The sequence below is a fragment of the Dama dama genome, chromosome 19 (assembly GCF_033118175.1).
Source record: "Dama dama isolate Ldn47 chromosome 19, ASM3311817v1, whole genome shotgun sequence".
NCBI lineage: Eukaryota > Metazoa > Chordata > Mammalia > Artiodactyla > Cervidae > Dama > Dama dama.
The window spans coordinates 35,571,797-35,598,840 of NC_083699.1; the positions used below are offsets into that span (position 1 = coordinate 35,571,797).

At 40.0% G+C, this 27,044-nt stretch overlaps 1 protein-coding gene across 1 annotated transcript in view; it reads right to left on the reverse strand.

Annotated features, from left to right (window-relative positions):
• MCF2L2 (MCF.2 cell line derived transforming sequence-like 2) overlaps positions 1 to 27,044 on the reverse strand; it is a 273,630-nt gene that overhangs the window by 44,315 nt on the left and 202,271 nt on the right. Inside the window, exons 16-21 of the mRNA XM_061166666.1 lie at positions 26,466 to 26,532; positions 25,311 to 25,426; positions 23,651 to 23,720; positions 9,340 to 9,432; positions 7,908 to 8,000; positions 2,282 to 2,353 (exon numbers count right to left, since the gene is read on the reverse strand). Of these exons, the coding sequence (XP_061022649.1) occupies positions 2,282 to 2,353; positions 7,908 to 8,000; positions 9,340 to 9,432; positions 23,651 to 23,720; positions 25,311 to 25,426; positions 26,466 to 26,532 (511 nt within the window). The remainder of the gene's footprint in view (positions 1 to 2,281; positions 2,354 to 7,907; positions 8,001 to 9,339; positions 9,433 to 23,650; positions 23,721 to 25,310; positions 25,427 to 26,465; positions 26,533 to 27,044) is intronic.

A 27,044-nucleotide genomic window follows, 5' to 3' on the forward strand; every position in this document is an offset into this window, starting at 1 on the left:
GTAAAGCATGAAAACTGTAGCCCTTTAAAAAGGCTGCTCTCCCTTTTACTCCCCTACCCCTCAGGGCCTATTGAAAAGTACAGGTTGAGTATCATATTCCCGTATTTAATGTGATAGTCTTTTCTTACAGATAAAATCATACTTAAAACCATTTCAGAGGAGGATATCTGTACACTATACAAGCAAAGAATAGGCTGCCATGTGGAGGTTTACTAATGATTTTACGTGTAAACACCACAATGGCGGCATTTGCCACACTGAATCTCCCCATGTTCTGTCACCATTAAAGATGCCAAAGAGGTAAGCCAATGTGATCTGTACCTCCCAAACAGCATGAAGACCCAAAATTAAGGGGAAAAAGCTAATTTAAGAGACCAACAAATATTCCAATGATTACTATTGTGACACTTAGGACATGTTAGGGATAGTTGTTTCAGTTTGAAAGTCTTTCACTTAGGATTTCTGTATTTTATTCCCCTGCTACCTAGATAGCATATTTATCTGTTTTCTGGTAAATACAAATAGAAAGCCTTTGGTTTTGTGTTTTAAAAAACACAACAGTTTCCACAACATAAAGCCCGCTTCTTCTTGTCCTCTCCTGTAAGACATAAGCAAAGGCTTGTGTGTTTTTTTAATCTCTGCTTAAACACTGAAGATTAGCATCTTTGAACCAGAGATATGAATGACAAGGCTGATGAATGGAGTGGAGCATGCTGCCTCCACTGAACAATATGCCATGGATTCTTACTTTCTTACTCATGGTAAATACACTCCAGGTCCTGGTGAAAACCAACAGACTCTCACCTGAGTTTACCACGTCATTAACAAAGGATTAAAAGTCCTTACACCAGGCATCTCCCTCTTTACTAAACACCTGAAACTCAACTTACTTTCAGAGACTCAATGGCTCCTAGTCTCTCTCCTTCCCACTAACCCTCCTCCCACAAGCATGATGGGGGGCAAGTTTTGTGTGATGTAGGACTCTTACAAATGTTATTAAAGCTCTTTACATTCTTACCTACATTATTAAACCCCTGTAACCCAGGCTAGCTCCACTTGCTCCCGGCTATAAAAGTATTACCTATCCCTTGAGCTTCTTTTAGTCTTAAGCCATCCCCACAACACCTTTTGACCAGGGAGGACATGGAAACGACCACTCCTTGAGACACATGCCTTATGTTTTTCTTTTTATATCAGAATTTCATACGAGGGGAAAAAAAACAAACACAAAAAAACACTTCCAAGCCACAAGTTTCTTCCCATCACTTCTTCCAAGAGAAACTTGGTTGTCTTAGAATTCACACACACACATACATATTTGGGAGGGAATAAGGCATAATGTATACAGATTTACTAAGGAGTACAAAGAAGTAAATATAAATCATTCATAATCCTACCATGTGGGAAAACAACTGTAGGATTTTATTTTTTTTAATTTTATTTTTAATTGGAGGATAATTACTTTGCAGTATTGTGATGGTTTCTGCCATACAGCAACATGAATCAGCCATAGCTATACATATGTCCCCTCCCTGTTGAACCTCCCTCACACCCCATCCCACCCATCTTGGCAAGAATCCAAATTGATACATCCACTATGGAGAACAGTATGGAGATTCCTTTAAAAATTAGGAATAAAACTACCATATGACCCAACAATCCCACTACTGGGCATATACCATTAAAAAAACCATAATTGAAATGGACACATGCACCCCAGTGTTTATTACAACACTATTTACAATAGCCAGTACATGGAATTTTAGTGTATTTACTTCCAGGCTTTTATGTGTGCATTTCACACTTTCACTTACTTTTGTATTACTGTGAAACATTTTTATGTGGAAGGAAGAAAGTATATTACCATTTTTGCTATTACAAATCCCCACTTTGAAATTGTCTTTAGGTTTTTTTGTTTTCTCCTGACTATGAATTACGGGATGAATATTATTTTAGAAAATCTACACAATAAAAATCATACACAAAGAATACAAAATCACCATAAGTCCTTCCATGTATAGACAAGCACCATTAACTTCCCTGGTAGCTCAGACCATAAAGAATCTGCCTACATTGTGGGAGACCAGGGTTCGATCCCCAGTTCGGGAAAATGCCCTGGGGGAGGGAATGCAACCCACTCCAGTATTCTTGCCTGGAGAATTCTATGGACAGAGGAGCCTGGAAGGTTATAGTCCATGGGGGTCACAAACAGACACGACTGAGCGACTAACATTCACTTCATTAGCAGTTAGTAAATAAAATAATATTTAATTTCCACTACCTTAGCCGAACCTCCTTCTAGATCACTTGGGTCCATCTCCAAATCCTCAGGAGACTCAAAATCCAGCAGCCCCTGCATTAACCCAAAAGTCTTATTGAAAATCAAAAACTCAAATGGCAACTTAATCTGTTGTGCAAACAATCTCCAGCCAATGCTAAACTGAGGATGTATATAAATTTGTCTGTTTGTCACTAGTATGAGGGAAAAAGTAAATGGAATATTCAGCACAAAGTTCTTTCCACAAACATAGAATCACATTGGACACACCATTTTGTAGCCTGCTTTTTTCCAGCAACTTATTAAGAACATTTCTCCACAACAATATATTTTTTTTAAACATGTTTTTAAATTGTGGCAGAGTATTGCATATTATGGGCTTCTCAGGTGGCGCCTAGTGGTAAAGAACCCACCTGCCAATGCAAGAGATGCAAGAGACTCAGGTTTGACCCCTGGTTGGGAAGATCCCCTGGAGTAGGAAATGGCAACCTGTTCCAGTAATCCTGCCTGGCATTTTCATGGACAGAGGAGCCTGGTAGGCTACAGTTCTTGGAGTCACAAAGAGTCGGACACGATTGAGCGACTGAGCACAAGCAGAAAGGATTGCATGCTATAGCTAAATCATAATTGATTAATTCCCCTCTACTGTTAAATATTTATGTTAAATAATTTTTTACTACAATAATAACAATCTTTATACATTTTTCTTAAGGATAAATACCTAAAAGTTGAATTGTTAATGTTAAGAGTTGTGATACATGTTTCCAAGTTTGTTAGAGAAGGATTATGTCCCCATCAGCCATATATGAACATTTTTTTCACCATCCCGTAGCCTACTTGGAGTATTACTATTTAATCAAAAAGTTTTGCCAGCCAAATCAACAGAGCAATCCCACCTCACTGCTGTTTTGAATTTGAATTTCTCAAAAAACTAGTGAGGTAGAACTCTCAAAAAAAAGTTTGTTATTAGCTTTTATTCTTTTGTAAGCTGCCTAGTTCCTTTGTTCATTTTTCTATTATTTATTTTGCTTTTAATTTCAGCTTTATTGAGGTATAATTGACATATAATATTTACAGTGTGTCTTTTTTTTTTTAAGAGATTTATACACAGTTTTAATGAAAATTTTGAGAGTAACAATGTCCATTACTTAACCATGAATAAGACAGGGACTTTTCACGACATGAAGGAGATAGAAATAACAAACTCTGAAAAGGAAGGAAAAAAAAAAAACACTTCAGGCTAGTGCTTTGTGACTGTCAGAGGGAGGAAGCAACTCACAGCCAACAGAGAAGCTAAGGTGGTAAGATGCTTTGAATGACTAAAATTAAGGAAGCAGAAAACATCCTTAGACAGGAATTTATGTCCTAAGTTGCTTTAGTTGTGTGCGACTCTTTGTGATGCTATGGACTGTAGCCCGCCAGGCTCCTCTGTCCATGGGACTCTCCAGGCAAGAATACGGAAGTGGGTTGCCATTTCCTTCTCCAGGGTACAGCGTGTCTTGTAGTGATTTGATACATGTATATACTGTGAAAGTATTCCCCTGCCTAGTTGAATAACACATCTATCATTTCATTTCTTTTTTCACTATGAACATTTAAATCCTACACTCTTGTCACATTTCAATTATACAATACAGTCTTATCAACTATAGTCGCTATGTTTTACATTAGAATTTCAGACCTTATTCATCCTTTCATTTATTTTTTAATTGGAGGAAAACTGTGTTAGTTTCTGCTGTACAATGTGAATCAGCCATAATTATATATATATTTAACTATATAATTAATTAAATACAATAATATCATTATATGTGTGTGTGTGTATATATATATAATTGGTAAAGGGTACAAACTTTTACTTATGAGATGAATAAGGAACTGAGAAAGTAGCATTGACATTATCCTGTGTAAAACAGATAGCTAGAGGGAAGCTGCTATATATTAAAAACACAGGTAGCCCAGACTGGTGCTCTGCGGCCATATATTATAGTATATTATATTAGCCCTCCATCCCCTCCCTCCCCTCCCCCTGATCCCACCCCTCCAGGTGGTCACAGAGTGCCAGTCTGGGCTCCCTGTGTTATTAATATATAGCAGCTTCCCACTAGCTATCTGTTTCACACAGGATAGTGTATGTATGTCAATGCTACTTTCTCAATTCCATATTCATCTCCTAAGTAAAAGTTTATACCCTTCACCTATTAATTTTTTTTTACACAGTGGTCTATTTATGACATGAGTTGGATTACATAGGAAACCAGCATGACCACTTATTCTAGATCATCTTTCTTGTAATAAGCTAAACTTACTGTAAACAAATAATGTACCATTTTGCAAACCATATTTTATTAAAACAAAATCCAAGCAAGGAAAATTCTCTACATTAAATTTGATAGTTTCCATACATCACTTACCCTGTTTGACAGAAATAATGAGCTCATCTCTACTAATCTTCTAGATTTTGCATATGTGTTAATATACAATATTTGTTTTTTTCTTTCTGACTTTCTTCACTCTGTAGAGACTCTAGGTCCATCCACATCTCTACAAATGACCCAGTTTTGTTCCTTGACATGTATACACTACCACGTGTAAAATAGATAGCTAGTGGGAACCTGCCATAAAGCACAGGAAGCTCAGCTCAGGGCTCTGTGATGACCTAGATGGGTGGGATGGGGGTGGGGTGGGGGTGGAGGAAGGCCCAAGAGGGAGGGGACATATGCGTAGGTATAGCAGATTCACTTCATCGTACAGTAGAAATGAACACAACATTGTAAAATGATTATATTTCAATTAAAAAAATTAAGTAATAGCAAAAACAAACAAACAAAAAATCATGAGCCCAATGAAAGTGAGTTCTATTGTTCCTTAGTGCATCTATGTTTAATGTATGCTGGGCTTCCCTGGTGGCTCAGCTGGTAAAGAATCTGCCTGCCAATGAAGGAGGTATAAGAGATATGGGTTTGATTCCTGGGTCAGGAAGATTCCCTGGAGAAGGAAATGGCAACCCACTCCAGTATCCTTGTCTGGAAAATTCCATGGACAGAGGAGCCTGGCTGGCTACAGTCCATGTGTTCGCAGAGTCGGACATGACTGAACACACATGCCTAATGTGTGCTGATAAATAATGTATTAGTATTATCTAATCAACTTGCTATGATATAGACATTGCATACATTATGTACTCTGTCACGACTTTTAATTTCATAACATCTCAGAAAAAGGTATTAAGCATTTCACAGATACTTGTTTTTTATTTTTTATTGTTAATTTCTACAGGCTTATTATTAAACATGTGACCATTTGTCACATATCTTGCTAATACAATATTTTCCCCATTTTTTCATGTGTCTGTTTTTAATGGTATAATCTATCATTCCTTTTCCTTTTTGTTTTATACTTAAAAAGCTTTCCCACACCAGTATCCCATGATCCTTCCTAAGGCATGAGGCAGTTGGTCCAATATCCATGCTCTCCCAAATAAGCTGACGGTAAGCACTGCAGCGGGGTTTCCCAGGTGACACTAGTGGTAAAGAATACTCCTGACGTGGGTTCAATCCCTGGGTTGGGAAGATCCCATGGAGGAGGGCATGGCAACCCACTCCAGTATTCTTGTCTTAAGAATTCCATGGACAGAGGAGCCTGGCGGGCTACACTCAAAGAGTCAGACATGACTGAAGCAACTTAGCAGGCAGGCACTGAAGCATGAGCTCGGTCCCTCAGAGTAGAGAACACTCCAAAGTTCTTCCTCTCTTCACGGGCATGCCAATGGTTTACACTTGTTCTTCCAGGCAGGAAGAAGCTTAGCTATGGCATAACCTGGTCTGTCTTGAGTAGCCTCCCACGGTTTTTGCACAGACTCCCAAGGAATATTTTATAGTGATCTTGTCTCTTGTTTCTTCAGTGAAATGAAGCTAACAAACCTTCTAAGTATTTTTAACATGCATTATCTCACTTAATGTTCCCAAAAAGCATACTAGGAAAAGTACAATTACTACCTTCATTCTATAGGTGAGGGACCTGAGGTACAGAGAGGTTAAGCAATTTGCCTGTTTTCACCGTAGCCTGGAAGCATCAGAGACAGACCACACCCAGGATGTCTAATTCCTGAGTCAGTGTTTCTAATCACTATGTCCTACAATCCTCCATGGAAGGTACAGACTTAGCTATTGCATCAACATTGCTTCTATGGGAAAGCTTGAGCTCTTCAGTATTGGGTGCACCAGGCCCAGGAGGTGAAGACCCCTACATAGGTCCTGCTCCCTCCTCACTGAGCCCAGCAGTAGGTAGGACTTCTAAAGTTAGGATGACAGTAAAGATGGGGCTGTCAGAGGAGCACAAGGCCCTAAGTGAATGCTTTATCAAGTATGCTCATAGATGCCACTCAGGGAGGGAATCAGAGGGTCACCTTCCTCACTCCCAGGCTGGTATAATGACTCCGGGTATGAAACAACAGCTGCAGATTACATGATGGAAGCTTCCTGGGGGTCAGCCCTGAGCTAGCTCTTGACTGCGACTGTGTCACTCACTGGCTCCTCACTGAACCTATGTGGGAGGGTGAGTGTCCTCACTTTACAGACGAGGAAACCAAGGCCTGAGAGGTCCCCTACACTGGTGGCAGCAGAGTCGGTGTAGCCGAGGCTGGGCCTACTGATGCCAAGCTGAGGGGAACTTGTCCTGAGGGCAGAACACTGGTGATAGCTTGACTGCCCTGAGCCTCTGTTTCTTCACAATCCAGAGCCTTTGGGCACATATGACTGTGGGGATTAAGTAAGAAATACACGTGGGAAGGTATTCAGTAAATAGCTTGCTTTCAAATTAAGGGAGTAGCCACTGGGCAAGACCTGCTTATAAAGGTTAATTAAAAACAGACCTTGGAAGAGTGGCCTGGGCCTTTCCCCCAGCTTACATGTGGCAAAGCAGCCTTGACAGAGCTTCTGACCTCTGTGTGAGTGTGTGTGTATGTGTGTGTGTATGTGTGGAGGGGGGGGTCCTAGGAGTGTTCTCCTGCAGGTGTGCTGGTCTCAGAGCAAGAAAGAACCACTAAGGCGTTCCACAGAACAAAATTCTTCCTGTTATGCTGCTCTTGAGAAAAAGCCTCAGTCTAAAAGCAGAGGTAGATGCTGCTGAAGGAGAGAAGAATCCAGTGTTGCCTTCTCCCCTCTGTTTAAATACATGTAACGTATTAACAGTAACTTCAGGCAATATCACAATTCTTTCCTGAAGCTCCCTGTCCCAGCTGTAAAATGGAGCAGATGGTATCTTACCCGTAAACATCTTACCAAGAGTAGTGGCCGGCCTGCCTCCCCACTCTCTAAGCTGCCAGCATGTGGTGGCCTTGTCCTCCCCCACTTTCCTCCCCAGGACCCCTGCTACAATAAGTTGGGCTCTCCTTAGAGATCTCTGCTGGCTACACACTGGACTAGCTAGGCTTCCATGTCCCTATGATTCCTTGGTCTTACTCCTCACTGAGGAAGCTGATTGAGACCTGGGGACAGAAAAAGCCTGAAATATAGACCTAGCTTCACCCTTGGAAGTTGAAGTTAGAATTCTATGTGTGTAAGGTAAAGTGCACCATCACACCTACATATATTCTCCCAGCATAGGAAGTACTGTCTCATCAACTTACCTTCAACAGCATCTGGTACTTTACAAGTCTCTGACTTGGTTCTCTCAGACACGTAAAAAGAGGGAGATTGTGACCCAGTTGACGCTGGCATACCTTGAAAAGCCAAACAGAAACAGCATGAAACAAAACAACACACACACAGAGAGAACAGAAGCAGGAGCATTTAAATACGACAGAGGAAAGGGGACAGGCTGGGCTAGTATTTTTAAAGGCAAGTAGGGATGCCAGGCTGTTTATTTCTTTTTTTGTTGTTGCTTATTCTTTTATGCTGTATTGTTTTCTCAAGAACTCACTTTATTGTTTTTGTTTGTTTTAGGATTTTTTATTGGAGTATAATTGCTTTACAATGTTGTATTACTTTCTGCTATACAGTGAAGTCAGTCCGTTATATGTATACATATATGCCTATTTATTTCTTTTAGAAAGTAAGTCCATAAGGAGGGAGACAATGGGGCAGCCTTCTGAAAAGGAGGCAGCCTGTCTTCAGGTTGGGGCTTGGGGTGTGGGAATCTATTTAAGGGTACATGATAGGGTTATTGACATCATTCCAGGGATCCCCCAAGTGTGACTTAATTCCATTTTTAAAACCTGTCCTAAAACAAACAAACAACAACAACAAAAAACCTATCCTATAAGGAAGCTGTGGTACATATACACCATGGAATATTACTCAGCCTTTAAAAAGAATTCATTTGAATCAGTTCTAATGAGATGGATGAAACTGGAGTCCATTATACAGAGTGAAGTAAGCCAGAAAGATAAAGACCAATAGAGTATACTAATGCATATGTATGGAATTTAAAAAGATGGTAAGGATAACCCTATATGCAAAACAGAAAAAGAGACACAGATGTACAGAACAGACTTTTAGACTCTGTGGGAGAAGGTGAGGGTGGAATGTTCAGAGAGAAAAGCATTGAAACAACTATACTATCAAGGGTGAAACAGATCACCAACCCAGGTTGGATGCATGAGACAGGTACTCAGGGTTGGTGCACTGGGAAGACCCAGAGGGATGGGATGGAGAGGGAGGCGGGAGTGGGGATCGGGATGGGGAACACATGTAAATCCATGGCTGATTTATGTCAATGTATGGCAAAAACCACTACAATATTGTAAAGTAATTAACCTCCAACAAATAAAAATAAATGGAAAAAATAAAAATAAATAAAATTTTAAAAAAACCTATCCTAGAAGAGCACTCCATTTTCTCACCAGTCTACAACTGTTCCTTATAGGTTGTATAGAGACTCAGGGCAGCATTGAAACTCCCAGTGTGTAATTTCAAAATAGGAAAGACTTTAATAAACATAAATCCCAATGCCAAATTCCTCTTCCTAGTTCATACTTTTAGATATCTTTAAAAATTGGATGCCTATGAACATTGTCCTGAGAAAAGAGTTTGTGGGAGACTTTAGAAATGCAGTGTTACCCCAAAGTAGGTGCAGTCTTGACATTCTTGCCAGATTGCCCTGGCTCGGGGCAGGTTCTTATGGTATTTAAAATATATTTGAAGATCTTCTTTCTGGGTGAGAAAAAGTTAGAACAAGTTAACTAGTTAGCATTTTTCAATAAAAGGATATATTGATACAGTTTATTCATTCACTCAATAGGCCCAAGTATTTTCATTGTGTAAGGAACTGGGGATGTACAACAAATAACCTTATGTTGGAGTGAGTGTGTGACAAGGAAGTAAACAGAGGTTTATAAACAACACAAATATGAATGGAGTACTGTGAGAGAAGCTCTAGGACTCTGGCCAATAAATAACTAAATTCATGAACAGGAGTTGGATTTTCTCTTTATCCTTTCTCCTCTTCTCTTTATCTGGGATACCCAGATTAATATCTCCCCCAAATGGTTTTGCAGTGAGTAATAAACTGGACAAAAATGTGCTGGTGGCTGATGGCCCCTCCTTTCTCTCTCCCCGTGCGTGCGTGCTAAGTCACTTCTGTCATGTCCGACTCCTTGCAATTCTATGGACTGTAGCCCACCAGGCTCCTCTGTCCCCCATGTTATTCTCCAGGCAAGAATACTGGAGTAGGTTGCCATGCCCTACTCCAGGGGATCTTCCTGACCCAGGGATCGAACCCATGTCTTCTATGTCTTCTGCATTGGCAAGTGTGTTCTTTACCACTAGCACCAACTTTACAGTCATCATGATGCCAACCCTGCAAATAAACCTAAGAAATAACTAAAAGATAGAAACATCCCAGAAGGAAAATATGGCAGTGGAAGTTTGAACACAAACTAAGTGGTCTGGGCAATCCCTGCCTCGGACATCACCTTCAACCTGCAGCACAAGACTTCCAAGACATGAAAAGCTACACCACTGTCTCATAGCTAGAGATCAAGAGGGATTCCAAGTGCTGTGTGAACTATATTCTCATTGTATCAAAGGCCATGAGAGGTGGGCACACATTTGCCAATATCCCAGGTAGAGAGAATACCCAAGCCTGTAGAGTCAGTTTGCCAGCTTCACCCTCTCCATCAGGAGAACCCAGTCCACAGCAGCTGTGCTTGCCACAGAGCCTGCACTGCTCCGGCAGAGATGACCACGTGACCACTTCCTTGTTGATTTCTGTGTTCTCTTGGTGGATGCTGAGCTGATATCTGTGCTCCTGAAGCCTTCACTTCTTGCTTCTTTGACTGTACTTTGAGCATGACAGAACATTACATGCCTTCCAGCACTGAAACACACTACTGACCTAAATTTGCTCTTCAGTCCAAAATTCTTTAGAGAAAACATGGGCACTAACCAGCAGCATACAAAAGTGCCTGATCCCCTTACTTCCTTATAGAATAAATCAGGAGGCTAAAAAATATTCATACAGGGAGACGCGATTGCTTAGGAATTGGGAAGACTGTTGCTCAGGTTCAGTTCTTGGCTTTGTTAGTTACAAACAAAGGTATTTGGTTATTTGGTCTGAGGTCAGTTACTTAACCTTCCTTCACTTCAGTTTCTCATCTGTTAAGTAGGCTCAAAACTGCAGTCAACTCCTATGAGTGCTGTGAGATTAAATGAGATGTATAGAACCCTCTCAACAAATGCCCAGTACATTCAGAGTACTCAACAAATGGTAGCTATTGTTAAAGCACTTATTACTTTGTAGAGCCATTCTGTGTGCAGTATTTGATTTCATTTCCACGACAACTTTACGTATTGGTATCACCAAGCTTGTTGCAAGGAGGAGGAAAGTTGAGGTCATGCTGATAGCAAGTGGCTCAACTTAGATGAGAAATTAAGTTTTCCAAGTGGCTTCCCTGGCGGCTCAGGCAGTAAAGGATCCACCTGCAATGTGGGAGACCTGGGTTTGATCCCTGGGTCAGGAGGATCCCCTGGAGAAGGAAATGGCAAACCACTCCAATATTCCTGCCTGGAAAATCCCATGGACAGAGGAGCCTGGAGGGCTAGAGTCCATGGGGTTGCAAGGAGTTGGATACAATTTAGCAACTAACACTAAGTTTTCTGAGTCCCACCCCAGTGCTTTTTCATTTGTACCACATGAGATCTCAGAGCAAATAAAACTCAAAGTAAACGCTGTCCTAAATAGAGCTTGGTCTCTGGGGCAAAATCTTCCTGGGTACTACAGGCTATCCAATCTGATTAAAACACTTGACTAGAGCAATATTTCAAAGATTACATCCATGATTAGTGGAGGTCTCAAGTATTATGAGAAGAGTTAAACTGCTATAGTAAATAGTAGGTGATGTGTCTGCCTTTTTGACTAACAAATACAGGTCTTAGCACAGCAGTGATAATTCCCTCAAGGATTCTCAAACATTAAGTAATTGTAGTTTTTAATTACTTCATTTGTCCCAGAGTAATAGCTTTGTACTTGATAAGAATTTACTACTGGTATTTTGTCTCCAATATCATAAATCATATAGAATTATATGCAGGTTTGTGGTCAGGATATGAAAAGCTTTGTAAAACTTTAGGAGAGAAAGTCTTCTAAGAAAAGATGTTCAGTTAACAATTTCCCAACCATTTCCTAAAATTTGGACAATTTTTATTTGATAATATCCATTTGTTTCCCACAGGAATTTGGTCCTTTTCTCATTCAACAATTTCGATAAATCTTTGCAATAATGATATAAGCAATTGTGAAATATTACTAAATTCTGAAACTAGATTTCATATGAGTGGTTTGATGAGTGTAAAGTTGTAAAATGGTATAAAACACTATAGCAATGTTATAAAAGTAATTCAGAAAGGAAATTAATCAGATTGAATACAAAATAGTTTCTGAATTGTATTTATTTTTAATTGGAGGATAACTGCTTTATAATATCATATTGGTTTCTGCCATATATCATGAATCAGGCATAGATATCCGTCTGTCCCCTGCCTCTTGAACCTCCCTCCCACATCTCACCCCATCCCACCCACTAGCTTGTCACAGAGCACCAGGTGTGCACTCCCTAAGTCATACGGCGAATTTGCACTGGCTATCTAATGTTACATATGATAATGCATATATTTCAGTGCTACTCTTAGTTCATCCCAACCTCTCCTTTCCCACCTGAGTCCACAAGTCTGTTCTTTATGTCTGTGTCTCTATTGCTTTCCTGCAGATATGTTCATCAGTACCATCTCTCTAGATTCCACATATATGCGTTAACATATGATATTTGTTTTTCTCTTTCTGACTTACTTCACTCTGTATAATAGGCTCTAGGTTCATCTACCTTATTAGAACTGTGTCAAATGCATTCCTTTTTAAAGCTGAGTAATATTCCATTGTGTATATGTACCAAAATTTCTTTATCCATTCATCTGTCAATGGACATCTAGTTTGCTTCCATGTCTTAGCTATCGTAAATAGTGCTGCAATGAACATTGGGGAACATGTGTCTTTTTAAATTATGGTTTCCTCAGGGTATATGCCCAGTAGTGGGATTGTTGGGTCATATGGTAGTTTCATTACTAGTTTTTTAAGGAATCTCCACATTGTTCTCAAAGTGGCTGGATCAGTTTGTATTCCCACTAAGAATGCAAGAAGTTTCCCTTTTCCCCACACCCTCTCAAGCATTTAGTGTTTGTAGATTTTTTGATGATGGCCATTCTGACAAGTGTGAGGTGATACTTCATTGTAGTTTTGATTTGCATTTCTCTAATAATGAGCAAGGTTGAGCATCTTTTCATGTGTTTTTTAGCCACTGGTATGTATTCTTTGGAAAATATTTGTTCAGGTCTTCTGCCCACTTTTGATTATGTTGTTTATTTTTCTGGATGTCAGTTGTTTCATTTGCTATTATTTTCTCCCATTCTGAGGATTATCTTTTCACTTAGTTTATAGTTTCCTTTGCTGTGCAAAATTTTTTAAGTTTAAATAGGTCCCATTTGTTTATTTTTGTTTTTATTTCCATTACTCTAGGAGGTGGGTCATGGAGGATCTTACTGTGATTTAAGTCAGAATATTCTGCCTATGTTTACCTCTAAACATGTTTAGCTCTAAACCTTTTATTCTGGTCTTATACATAGGTCTTTAATCTATTTTGAGTTTATTTTTGTGTATGGTGTTAGGGAGCATTCTGATTTCACTCTTTAACACACAGCTGTCCAGTTTCCCTAGAACCACTTACTGATGAGACTGTCTTTTCTCCATTGTATATTCTTGCCTCCTTTGTAAAAAAAATAAGTGCCCATAGGTGCATGGATTTATCTCTGGGCTTTCTATTATGTTCCATTGGTCTACACTTCTGTTTTTGTGCCAGTACCATACTGCCTTGATGACTGTAGCTTTGTGGTGTCGTCTGAAGTCAGGCAGGTTGATTCCTCCAGTGCCATTCTTTCTCAAGATTGCTTGGCTATTCAGGGTCTCTCGTGTTTCCTTACAAATTGTGAAATTGTTTGTTCTAGTTCTATGAAAAATACCATTGGTAATTTGATAGGGATTGCACTGAATCTAGTGCAATTTTTTGCATGACCCGATTTTATACTACTCGAAAGATTGCTTTGGGCAGTATAGTCATTTTCACAATATTGATTCTTCCAGTTCAAGAACATGGTATATCTATCCGTTTGTGTTGTCTTTTATTTCTTTCATCAGTGTCTTATAGTTTAATGCATACAGGTCTTTTCTCTCTTTAGGTAGGTTTATTCCTAGGTATTTTATTCTTTTTGTTGCAATGGTGAATGGGATTATTTCCTTAATTTCTCTTTTTGATTTTTCATTGTTATTATATAAGAATGCAAGGAATTTCTGTGTATTAATTTTATATCCTCCAACTTTGCTATATTCATTGATTAGCTCTAGTAATTTTCTGGTGGCAACGTTAGGGTTTTCTATGTAGAGAACCGTGTCATCTACAAACAGTGAGAGTTTTACTTCTTTTTTTCCAATCTGGATTCTTTTTATTTCTTTTCTTCTTTGACTGCTGTAGCTAGAACTTCCAAACTATGTTGAATAATAGTGGCAAGAGTGGGCACCCTTGTCTTTTTCCCAATCTTGGAGGAAATGCTTTCAGTTTTTCATCATTGAAAAACTGGGTTTTTCATATATGGCCTTTATTATGTTGAGGTATATGAGTTTGGGTAAACTCTGGGAGTTGGTGATGGACAGGGAGGCCTGGTGTGCTGCAGTTCATAGGGGTCACAAAGAGTCAGATACGACTGGGCAACTGAACTGAACTGAACTGATATTACTTCTATGCCTATTTTCTGGAAAGTTTTATTTTTTGGTCATAAATGGGTATTGAGTTTTTTCAAAAGCTTTCTCTGCATCTATTGAGATGATTATATGATTTTTATCTTTCATTTTGTTAATATGGTGTATCACATTGATTGATTTGCATGTACTGAAGAATCCTTGCATCCTTGGGAGAAAGCCCACTCGATCATAATATATGACCCTTTTAATAATGTTTTGTTGGATTCTGTTTGATAGAATTTTATTAAATTTTACTTCCATGTTCATCAGTGATATTGGCCTGTAATTTTCTTTTTTGTGGCATCTTTGTCTGGTTTTGGTATCTGGGTGATGGTGACCTTGTAGAATGAGTTTGGGAGTTTTTCTTCCTCTGCAATTTTCTGGAAGATTGAGCAGGATAGGTGTTAGCTCTTCTCTAAACTTTTGGTAGAATTTGCTTGTGAAGACATCTGGCCTTGAGCTTTTGTTTGTTGGAAGATTTTGGACTGCAGTTTCGACTTCCATGCTTGTGATTGGTCTATTCATATTTTCTATTTCTTCCTGGTTCAGTTTTGGAAGGTTACACTTTTCTAAGAATTTTCTCGTTTCTTCAAGGTTTTCCATTGGCATATAGTTGCTCATAATAGCCTCTTATGATTCTTTATATTTCTGTGTTGTCTGTTTAACTTCTTTTTCATTTCTAATTTGATTGGTTTGGGTCTTCTCCCTTTTTTCTTGATGAGTCTGGCTAATGGTTTGTCAATTTTATCTTCTCAAAGAACCAGTTTTTAGTTTTATTGAGCTTTGCTACTGTCACCTTCATTTCTTTTTTACTTATTTCTGCTTTGATCTTTATGATTTCTTTCTTTCTACTAACTTTGGGGTTTTTTGTTCTTTTTCTAGTTGCTTTAGGTGTAAAGTTAGGTGGTTTATTCCATATTTTTCTTATTTATTGAGGTAGGCATGTACTGCTATAAGCTTACTTCTTGGCACTGTTTTTAACAGATTCCATAGATTTTGAGTTGTTGTGTTTTCATTGTCATTTATTTCTAGGTATATTTTTATTTCTTTTTTATTTCTTCAGCGATCTGTTGGTTATTTAGAAGCATATTGCTTAGTTAGCCTCCAAGTGTTTGTGCTTTTTGCAGTTTTTTCCCCCTGTAGTTGATAGCTAATCTTATAGCATTGTGATCAGAAAAGATGCTTGAAATTCTTTTTTTTTTTTTTTTTTATTTACCAAGGCTTCATTTGTGACTCAAATTGTGATCTATCCTGGAGAAAGTTCCATGTGCACTTGGGGAAAAAGTGAAATCTCTGTTTTTGGATGAAATGCCCTATAGCTATCAATTAGGTCCAACTGGTCCAATGTATCATTTAAAGCTTGTGTTTCCTTATTAATTTTCTGTCTGGATGATCTGTCCATCAGTGTGAGTGGGGTAATGTTCCCCACTATTACTGTGTTACTGTCAATTTCCTCTTTAAAGTTTAGCATTTGTCTTATGTATTAAGATGCATATATATTTATAATTATTATATCTTCTTGGATTGGTCCCTTGATCATGATGTAGTGTCCTTCTTAGCCTCTTGTAACAGTCTTAAAGTCCATTTTACCTGATGTGAGTATTGCTATTCCTGCTTCCTTTTGATTTCCATTTGCACAGAATATCTTTTTCCAGTCCCTCACTTTCAGCCTGTGCGTGTCCCTAGGTTTGAGGTGAGTTTCTTGTAGACAGCATATATAGGGGTCTTGATTTTGTATCCATTCAGCCAATCTGTGTCTTTTGGTTGGTACATTTAGTCCATTTACATATAAGGTAATTATTGAAAAGTATGATCCTATTACCATTTACTTTATTGTTTTGGCATTTGTTTTTGTCGGCCTTCTCTTTCTCTTGTGTTTCCTGTCTAGAGAAGTTCTTTTAGCATTTGTTGTAAAGCTGGTTTTGTGGTGCTGAATTCTCTTAACTTTTGCTTGTCTGTAAAACTTCTGATTTCTCTTTCAAATCTGAATGAGATCTTCGCTGGATAGAACAATCTTGGCTGAAGTTTTTTCTGTTTCGTCACTTTAAGTATCTCCTGCCACTCCCTTTTGGCCTGCAGAGTTTCTGTTGAAAGATCGGCTGTTAGCCTTATGGGAGTCCCTTTGTATGGTATTTGTTGGTTTTCCTTGCTTCTTTTAAGATTCATTCTTTGTGTTTAATTTTCATTAGTTTAATTAATACGTGTCTTGGTGTTTTCTTCCTTGAGTTTATCCTGTGTGGGACTCTCTGAGATTCCTGGATTTGGGTAGCTATTTCCTTTCCCATGTTAGGGAAGTCCTTGACTATTGTTGTTTTTCAGTTGTTAAGTCATGTCCTGCTCTTTGCAACCCCATGGGCTTGCAGTATGCCAGGATTCCCTATCCTTCACTATCTCCCAGAGTTTGCCCAAACTCATATCCATTGAGTCAGTGATGCCATCCAACCATCTCATCTTCTGTTGCCCCCTTCTCCTCCTGCCCTCAACCTATAATCTCCTCAAATATTTTCTCATACCATTTCTTTTTGTTGTCTTCTTCTAGGGCCCCTATAATTCTAATGTTGGTACACTTAATGTTATCACAGTGGTTGCTGAGACTGTCCTCCTTTCTTTTTATACTTTTTTCTTTATTCTGCTCTGCTTCAGTTATTTCCACTATTCTATCTCCCAGTTCACTTGTCTGTTTTTCTGCCTCAGATAGTTTGCTATTGCTTCCTTCTAGTGTATTTTTAATCTCAGTTATTGTGTTTTTTGGAGAAGGCAATGGCACCCCACTCCAGTACTCTTTTCTGGAAAATCCCATGTACGGAGGAGCCTGGTAGGCTGCAGTCCATGGGGTCTAAGAGTCAGACACGACTGAGCGACTTCACTTTCACTTTTCACTTGCATGCATCGGAGAAGGAAATGGCAACCCACTCCAGTGTTCTTGCCTGGAGAATCCCAGGGACGGCGGAGTCTGGTAGGCTGCCGTCTATGGGATTGCACAGAGTCGGACACGACTGAAGCAACTTAGCAGCAGCTACAGAATTGTGTTTTCTTTACAGATTGTCTATTCTTTAATTCCTCTAGGTCCTGGTTAAATATTTCTCATATCTTCTCTATCCATGCCTTCAGTCTATTTATCTGTGCCTCCATTTTGTTTCAAAGATTTTGGATCATCTTTATTATCATTACTCTGTATTCTTTTTCAAGTAGACTGCTTACTTCCTCTTCATTTGTTTGGGCTTAAGGGTTTTTACCATATTCCTTCATCTGCTGATTTTTCTCTGTATTTTCATTTTGTTTAATTTACTGTGTTTGGGTTCTCCTTTCTGCAGGCTGGAGGATTGTAGTTCCTCTTAATTGTGGTCTGCCCCCTGTGAATGAGGTTGGACCAGTGTAAAGGTTTCCTTGTTGGGAGGACTTGTACTTGTGTTCTGGTGGACAGAACTGGATCTTGTCTCTCTGAGGGGCACTGCTGAGTCCAGCAGTATGTTTTGGGGTGTTTATGGGCTTGGTATAGCTTTGGGCAACCTTTCTGCTAATGGGCATGGCTGTGTTTCTTTTTGCTAGTGATTTGGCATGAGGTGTCTGGTACTGGAGCTTTCTCGCCTTTGGGTGAACCTTGGTCTTAGTGTTGAGATGGAGGCCTTTGGGAGAGCTCTTGTCAATTAATGTCCCATGGGGTTGGGAGTTCTCTGGTGGTCCAAAGTCCTGTACTCAGGTCTCCCACTTCAGGGATTCAGGCCTGATCCCTTACTGTGGCACCAAGATTTCACAGGCCTTACAACACAGAAGATAAAACCCCAACTCAATAGCCAAGGTGAAACCAACACTCAATAGCCAAGAACACCCAAAGAAACTCACACACTTACAAAGGGAAAAGAAGAGAGAAAACAGAGGGAAAAAAAGGATTAAAAAAAAAAGAAGAGAGCAATCGAGAATAGGGTAAAAATGAATTTATTTAAAATTAAGACATTTTAAAAAATGGAAAAAGTAGGTTATGAAAAATAAAAATTTAAGGGATAATTTTAAAAAAGAATACGAAATAATATGAAAAAGAAAAGAAAAAAGGGTGAAAAGGTGGAAGGATGAAAAGGAAAGGAGGAAAATGTATATAGAGTGGCAATTCCACCTCGACCTCCCTAGGAGTTCTTCCAAAACTCATCTGTTCTCTGGATCTGTTGTAGGGACAGTACAGACTCTAATCTAGCCCTATTCCTGTGTGTACTTGCCTCCAGTGTCCACAGTGGCCAGAGCTAGGGATTCTTCTTTTGTGTGAACACTCATTGTCCTTTTATATATTCCATAGGACTTCCCTGGTGGCTCAGTGGTAAGGAATCTGCCTGCCAATGCAGGAGACATGGGTTCGTCCCTGGGTCGACAAGATCCCGTGGAGGAGGAAATGGCTACCCATTCAGTATTCCTGCCTGGGAAATCCCACGGACAGAGGAGCCTGGTGGGCTACAGTCCATGGGGTCACAAAGAATTGGACATGACTTATCAACTAAACAACAAGACTCAGAGTTTACCTACTTGACCGTGTGGATTTAGTGTGCAGCTTGCACAGCTGGTGGAAAGGTTTTCAATCCTTTCCTTAGCCACTCTGCCCCTGGAGCTCAATTGTGGTTTTATCTCCACCTCTGCATATGGGTCATCCACTGGAGTTTGCTCCTGAGGCTGCCCTGGAGGACTTGGGTCTGCCCCAGTGAGGACTGGGTGTGGAGGTGGCATGGTTGCTTGGATCAGAGACCCTGGAAGCACCAGGTATGCAGGGGAGCTGGTGCAGGAGATACGGCTCTATTAGGGTTTTTTCTAGCTTCTGGCAACTCTGCCCCAGTGAGGACCAGGTATGGAGGTGGCTCAGCTGGTTGCACTGTGGGGAACCTGGTGGTGCCAGGTGTGCAGGGAAGCTGGTGGCCGTGGGTACATGAGATTTTCACACTATTAAGGGTTTTGTTTGGTTTTTTTTTTCCTAGCCTCTGGCAGCTCTACCCCAGTGAGGACTGGGTGTGGAGGTGGCACAGCTGCTTGGATCTCAAGGAACCTGGATGCACCAGATGTATAGGGAAGCCAGCAGCCACAGGTGCAGGATATAAAGTGCTACTAGAGCCTTTTTCTATCCTCTGGCAGCTGGTGTTCAAAGGGCTTCCTTGGCTGGTCCTTCTATGGTGCTTGGTGCAGCAGGCACTCAAAGGGCCACCATCTCTGGGGTCTTCCTCTATCAGCTGCTAGCATCATATGTGGGGAGAGAGAGAGGCTACAGTGATGAGGCTACAGTGCAGGCTACTCCCTGCTCTTGACTCAGCAGTATCACCCTGCCTCCAGGGCTGCCCAGCTTTCCTTCAAGGACTTTCCTCTATCTCCTCCCTCACATCCCCTCAGGATGTCTCCCACAGTCAATAGCAATCCTTGTCCTGGGATTGCTCTCCAGTCCCTACCCAGCCCCTGCGCGTACTGGAAGACCTGTGTCCCTTTCTGGGGTATATAGGGCTGCTGCACAGGTTGTTTGTGTGGTTCTCACTCCATTCAGACCTTCACAGATCAGCTGCTTCATCCTCCAACAGCCTCAAATGCCTCCCCTTTGTCCCAAACTATTCCTCTGATGTGGGGATTTCACCCCTGCTTCAGTTCCTCCACACCATGGGTTCAGGTCCAGTCCTACTCACTCTCTTTCGCTTTTTTCCCTTCCTTCCTTCATCCTACCAAGTTTTGTGTCAATCTATGTATTCCCTTGTGGTGGTCAGGGACTCCAGCCAGCTCTCAGCTGGTGCTCTGTGAGATCCTCTGCATCTGAAGATGTATTCCTGATGCAAGCGCAGAGATATACTCTGAGTCCACCTACTGCTCTGCCATCCCATCATCTCCTCCAAAATAGTTTTTAATGTATCTTTAATTCTGGTTCAGGATGAAAAACCTATAATAAGGCTGTGATGGAAAACCCAGGTAGGGCTATGGAAGGGGTCTTCTAGGTTGGTTAAAGCTCTGAGGGTTGAAGACTCTATTTCTCCACTGTGTCTAATAGCTTGAAACCTGGGGAATTTTCATTTCCTTGCTTTCAGTTTATCACAAATACTGCTCTTAGACTTATTATTCCTACTTTGAGCTGCTGAAAAATGTTTGTTTGATTTATTGTCTCAGGCTCATTAAAAAAAAAAAAGAGCAAGAGAATGAAAAGAAAGGTTGATTGGGAGAGAAAGAAGAAATGCGAAAGACTTAGAAAGTAAAGGGCATCTGGATCAGGTTTCCCAGTGGCTCAGCAGTAAAGAATCTGCCCGCAATGCAGAAGACACAGGAGATCTCGGGTCAGTCCCTGGGTGGGGAAGATCCTCTGGAGAAAGAAATGGCAACCTGACCCAGTATTCTTTCCTGAAAAATTCCATGGACAGAGGAGCCTGGCAGTCTGTGAGTTGCAAAGACTCTGACACAACTGAGCACTGCACTGTACTTGACGTTGTAGAAAATAAAATGGAAGAAATATTTTCTGAGAGTTTCAGTTTCACAGTTCTTCTTTTGAGAGTGTTAATACAACTTTGATTGCTGATCACTGATTAGTGATCAATGCAAAGAAATAGAGGAAAACAATAGAATGGGAAAGACTAGAGATCTCTTCAAGAAAATTAGAGATATCAAGGGAACATTTCATGCAAAGATGGGCTCGATAAAGGACAGAAATGGTATGGACCTAACAGAAGTAGAAGATATTAAGAAGAGGTGGCAAGAATACACAGAAGAACTGTACAAAAAAGAGCTTCATGACCCAGATAATCATGATGGTGTGATCACTCACCCAGAGCCAGACATCCTGGAATGTGAAGTCAAGTAGGCCTTAGAAAGCATCACTACAAACAAAGCTAGTGGACGTGATGGAATTCCAGTTGAGCTTCTCAAATCCTGAAAGATGATGCTGTGAAAGTGCTGCACTCAATATGCCAGCAAATTTGGAAAACTCAGCAGTGGCCACAGGACTGGAAAAGGTCAGTTTTCATTCCAATCTCAAAGAAAGGCAATACCAAAGAATGCTCAGACTACCGCACAATTGCACTCATCTCACAGGCTAGCAAAGTAATGCTCAAAATTCTCCAAGCCAAGCTTCAGCAATACATGAACCGTGAACTTCCAGATGTTCAAGCTGGTTTTAGAAAAGGCAGAGGAACCAGAGATCAAATTGCCAATGTTCGCTGGATCATCTAAAAAGCAAGAGAGTCCCAGAAAAACATTTATTTCTGCTTTATTGACTATGCCAAAGCCTTTGACTGTGTGGATCACAATAAACTGTGGAAAATTCTGAAAGAGATGGGAATACCAGACCACCTGACCTGCCTCTTGAGAAACCTATATGCAGGTCAGGAAGCAACAGTTAGAACTGGACATGGAACAACACACTCGTTCTAAATAGGAAAAGAAGAACGTCAAAGCTGTATATTGTCACCCTGCTTGTTTAACTTATACGCAGAGTACATCAGGAGAAACTCTGGTCTGGAAGAAGCACAAGCTGGAATCAAGATTGCCAGGAGAAATATCAATAACCTCAGATATGCAGATGACACTACCCTTATGGTGGAAAGTGAAGAGGAACTAAAAAGCCTCTTGATTAAAGTGAAAGAGGAGAGTGAAAAAGTTGGCTTAAAGCTCAACATTCATAAAACTAAGATCATGGCATCTGGTCCCATCACTTCATGGCAAATAGATGGGGAAACAGTGGAAATAGTGTAGGACTTTATTTGGGGGGGCTCCAAAATCACTGCAGATGGTGATTGCAGCCATGAAATTAAAAGACACTTACTCCTTGGAAGGAAAGTTATGACCAACCTAGATAGCATATTAAAAAGCAGACACCTTACTTTGCCAACAAAGGTTCATCTAGTCAAGGCTATGGTTTTTCCAGTGGTCATGTATGGATGTGTGAGTTGGACTGTGAAGCAAGCTGAGCACCGAAAAATTGATGCTTTTGAACTGTGGTATTGGAGAAGACTCTTGAGAGTCCCTTGGAATGCAAGGAGATCCAACCGGTCCATCCTAGAGGAGATCAGTCCTGGATGTTCACTGTAAGGTCTGATGCTGAAGCTGAAACTCCAATACTTTGGCTACCTGATGTGAAGGGCTGACTCACTGGAAAAGACCCTGATGCTGGGAAAGATTGAGGGCAGGAGGAGAGGGGGACGACAGAGGATGAGATGGTTGGATGGCATCACTGACTCGATGGACCTGAGTTTGAGTAGATTCTGGGAGCTGGTGATGGACGGGGAGGCCTGGCGTGCTGTGGTTCACGGGGTTGCAAAGAGTCGTACACGACTGAGCGACTGAACTGAACTGAATACAACTTTAGTGAAGAATTTAAACCTGCTGTGTGACTCTTGTCCTAAGACAATGTCAACCACAAATTGGCACTTGCCAAGGTCATTTGGCATCTCCCTCTGTGGAGACTGAATCCTGTGCTACTGCAGCTGTTGTGAAGAGTGAAGCACTCTGTGCTCCAGGGAAACTGGTGGAACATGTCTTTAGATAGTTAGATGTTTTCAGGAACCTATCTTATGATCCCAATCCTTGCATCTCCTCTTATCTAGAAAATCACTAAATCCCTTCATGGTGACATCAGCTCCTCATGACTAACAGAAAACGTTTTGTAAAATAAGTGTCCGGTGGCAATGAACTCTCCTTTCACCAAAATCTTCTATACTGACCTTCCCCAACTACCACTTTGGAGAGGTTTCTCAGAGCTATCTGAGGTGCTGCCTCCTGGACTGCAGTCCTCATTTTGCCCCAAATAAAACTTAACTCACACTCTCACTTTGTGCATCTCTTTTTTAGTTGATGACAGTTAGCTTAGTCATTCAGAGGAGGATTATCTACCTCAGGGGTCAGGGGGGCCAGTCTTCCATTTCAGGGGGCTTTGCAGGAACCCAGGCTTGCAGTCCTTCCCACCTAGCAGGGTGAACTCAGTTCACAGTGGGTGAAGTCCTGCAAAGATCTCCCAGTTTGCATTCAAAAGGCAGATACAAGTTTTTAGACCATTTGTGTTTCCATTTGCCCTTGCCATTTAATACATAGACAATAAAGGGCTGACTTTAATCACATGGTTATTTTGATTTTTTAGGCTCATAGACTTACTCTCTTGAGAAAGCAACGTGCCAGAAGTTCAGGGTTTTCAGTGCATTTTTCCAATTCTTTTAGAAAAGTCCTAGGGAAAGAAAAGTATAATATTGCTTGATTTTTATGTATATGGGGTTAACAAAAAATTTTTTTGAGGTAAAATCACATAATGCTTTAAGAAGTGCATAGAAAAATGTTGTTTTCCAGGCTTTACTGCTTTTGACTCATCTTCAACATGCTGATTTGAAAGAAAAAAGTGTATTCTGTGACATTAATAGGATTCCATAAAACCACTCATACCTGTTTGGGTAATTCTAAGCACCAGACAGACTGGATACACTGATGATCTCTGCTACCTGATACTGACATTAACAAGAACTACTGTTGCTGCTGTTACTACTACTACTACTATCATTGAAAGCTGACTATAAATCAGGCATAAGCTAAGTGCTTTGCAAATAGTATCTCATTTAATCCTCCACCAAACCTTGCAAGACAGGGTGAAAGTGTGAAACCTGAGGTTCAAAGAAGCTGTATAACTTCTCCAGGAAAAGAAACAGAAATAGTATTTTTATTTCATCTTTGTGTCTGACCAATGGTCAAAGAAATGTGGTTAAGAAACAACTGTGATTCCATTTACCAAGCAGTCTCTTCCCTCATATCAAGTAGATGTGAGAGCCTGGAGTCACTAGAATGGGTAAAGTAGTAAACACAAGATGTGGTTTTGTCATCTGTAAAATGAAAGAGTTGGAACATGATTTCCAAAGTCCCCTCCTTTTCTCATTCTTTAGAATCCAGCACCTTGGGCTAGAAGGACAAGAGCTATGGGCTAAAAGGACAATTGTCTGACTGGTTAGCATTTTCTAACACCCTGGTTCCCAGCACCCACCTATGATAATAGGTAAGTGGACTTGTGTCTTAGTCAAGTTTGTACTCCCAATGTGGAACACAGTGCCTGACACAGAACAGGTGCTCAACAAATGCTGATGTGTGAAGAGATGAATAAGGAAGGGAACCCACAAATGAATACAACATCTATGCCTGACACTAGTACATGCTCCATTAATTTCTTTTCCCTTCTTCCTTGGGGACCTTCTCACCTCATTCTCATCTCATTCCACCCCAATCCAATCCACTGAAGCTGAGTTTCAGTCAGTCCTTCCAATGAATATTCAGGACTGATTTCCTTTAGGACTGACTGGTTTGATCTTCTTGCAGTCCAAGGGACTCTCAAGAGTCTTCTCCAACACCACAGTTCAAAAACATCAATTCTTCAGCACTCATCCATACATGACTATTGGAAAAATCATAGCTTTGACTAGATAGACCTTTGGCGGCAAAGTGATGTCTCTGCTTTTTAATATGAAAAGCTCAAACTCCAATACTTTGGCCACTTGATACAAAGAACTGACTCACTGGAAAAGACCTTGATGCTGGAAAAGTTGAAGGCAAGAAGAAAAGGGAACAACAGAGGATAAGATGGTTGGATGTCATCACTGACTCAATGGACATGAGTTTGAGCAAGTTCCATGAGCTGGTGAGGGACAGGGAAGCCTGGCGTGCTACAGTCCATGGGGTCACAAAAAGTCAGACATGACTGAGAGACTGAACTGAACTGAACTCATTTCCATCCTTCTCTTATTTTCCATTTTCTCTGATAATTTGAATCATTATATACCTGTTATGAAATTCGTAAATTTCTCTAATGTTCCCAAAGAGAAACTCCTTGTTATTCCGCAGAACATCTGGAATTAGATGCTTCAGCCAAATAAAATCCATTGGAATGATATATCCCTGCAGAGGTGGAAAGAGGGTAGGTTTTACAAACAGGAACACATAAGAGATGATCTGAATTAGACATGTAGAGGCCAAAACTTTAATAATTGGGGAGTATGGCATACATGTTTCCTGCAAGCCATTCCTTCAGATACTTTCTTTTGATGTTATATTCCTTATTGGTCTATCTTCAGAATAAGACGGTTTAATGGCAATGATAATATGATAGCATTTTTACAGGAAGAACAAATCTATTTTTTAAATTTGCCACAAAAGTCAAATGGAAAAGAAAAAAAAAAACTTACCTCTTATTTTATGACCTGATGCAATTACTATTGTCTTATTTCCTTTATGGCTTTTTAAAAGCTTACTATGTATGGTTATAATCACAGTACATATATAATTTGTAGTTTATTTTTCTATATGCATTTTAGACTCTGCTTGTAAATTTCTAGAAGTACTATTTTTAATTTAATCTTACAAGCATTTATTTCAATGTTTATGTTATTATTAAAAGTAATTATTTTGTAACAGTTGACTAATACTTCATTTAGCATATATTTAACACTTCATCAACCATTCCCCTTTTTACTGGATATTTGGTTTTATTCTGATGTTTTATTGTAAAAACTTTCCATTATAAGTTTATACAAATAGTTTATTTCTCAAGATTACTACCTTAGGAAAATAGAGAAAATATAAATTTTACTCTTAAGCAAAAAGAATGCTACTTAATACAATGAGAAACAATTCTATTTATCAAAATGTTTAAATTATCACATCCATTGTTGGCAAGCCTATGATGAACCTAAGTGGGGCATTACTAGAATCATATGAGTTGCTATAATCCTTTGGAAGTTATTTTGTTACATGAATCAACAATCATAGAATGTTCTTATTCCTCCTGAGGAAAAAAAACCACTTGTGCTATTATAAGACCTGAAACTTTGGTAGGAATTCTAGAGACATAAGGCAACTATCCTGAATTTCTTTCTGCAACAAAATTTTTACAGTTTGAATACATGATTATCATCCCCCTTGCTCCAAATCTACTTACATCAATTATGTTCTTAATCTCTTTTATATAAGTCTCTTCAGTCTCAAGCAAGTCACGTATAATATGCCTAAATCAGCAGCAGGTGGGAAGATGAAAGAGAGAGAGAGAGTGGGGTGGGGGGAAGCAGTGTTTTAGAATTCTTTTAGAATAACAGTCATCAATACAGTTCCCCTCAGTGGCTCACCTACTTAGGTTGTAGTCAGTTCATTCTGTTCTGCTGAACACCCAAGGGACAACATCTCACAAAACCACACTCTGATCACACTGGCATGAGAAGAAATGGCAAAGTTAAAGGACTCAAAATCCATGTATGCAGCCAGAGAATGACCTATTTGTGGGCCATAGCGTGGGGGGCAAGAGGGCAGACACTGGAGTAAGAAATAACAGGTTTGGTTTCTTGGTCGGGAAGGTCTGCCTGATCCCTACATCGCACATGTGTTTTCCTAGATTTTCTCTCCAGCCTTCTCCTATTTCATTGCTCACATCATGATCTTTGACCTACAGGGATGACTTTTTTTGTGCATGGGGTTAGAGGCCTGTCCTTCCCCCTTCCTCTGGCATTCCATGTTTCTGTGTGAT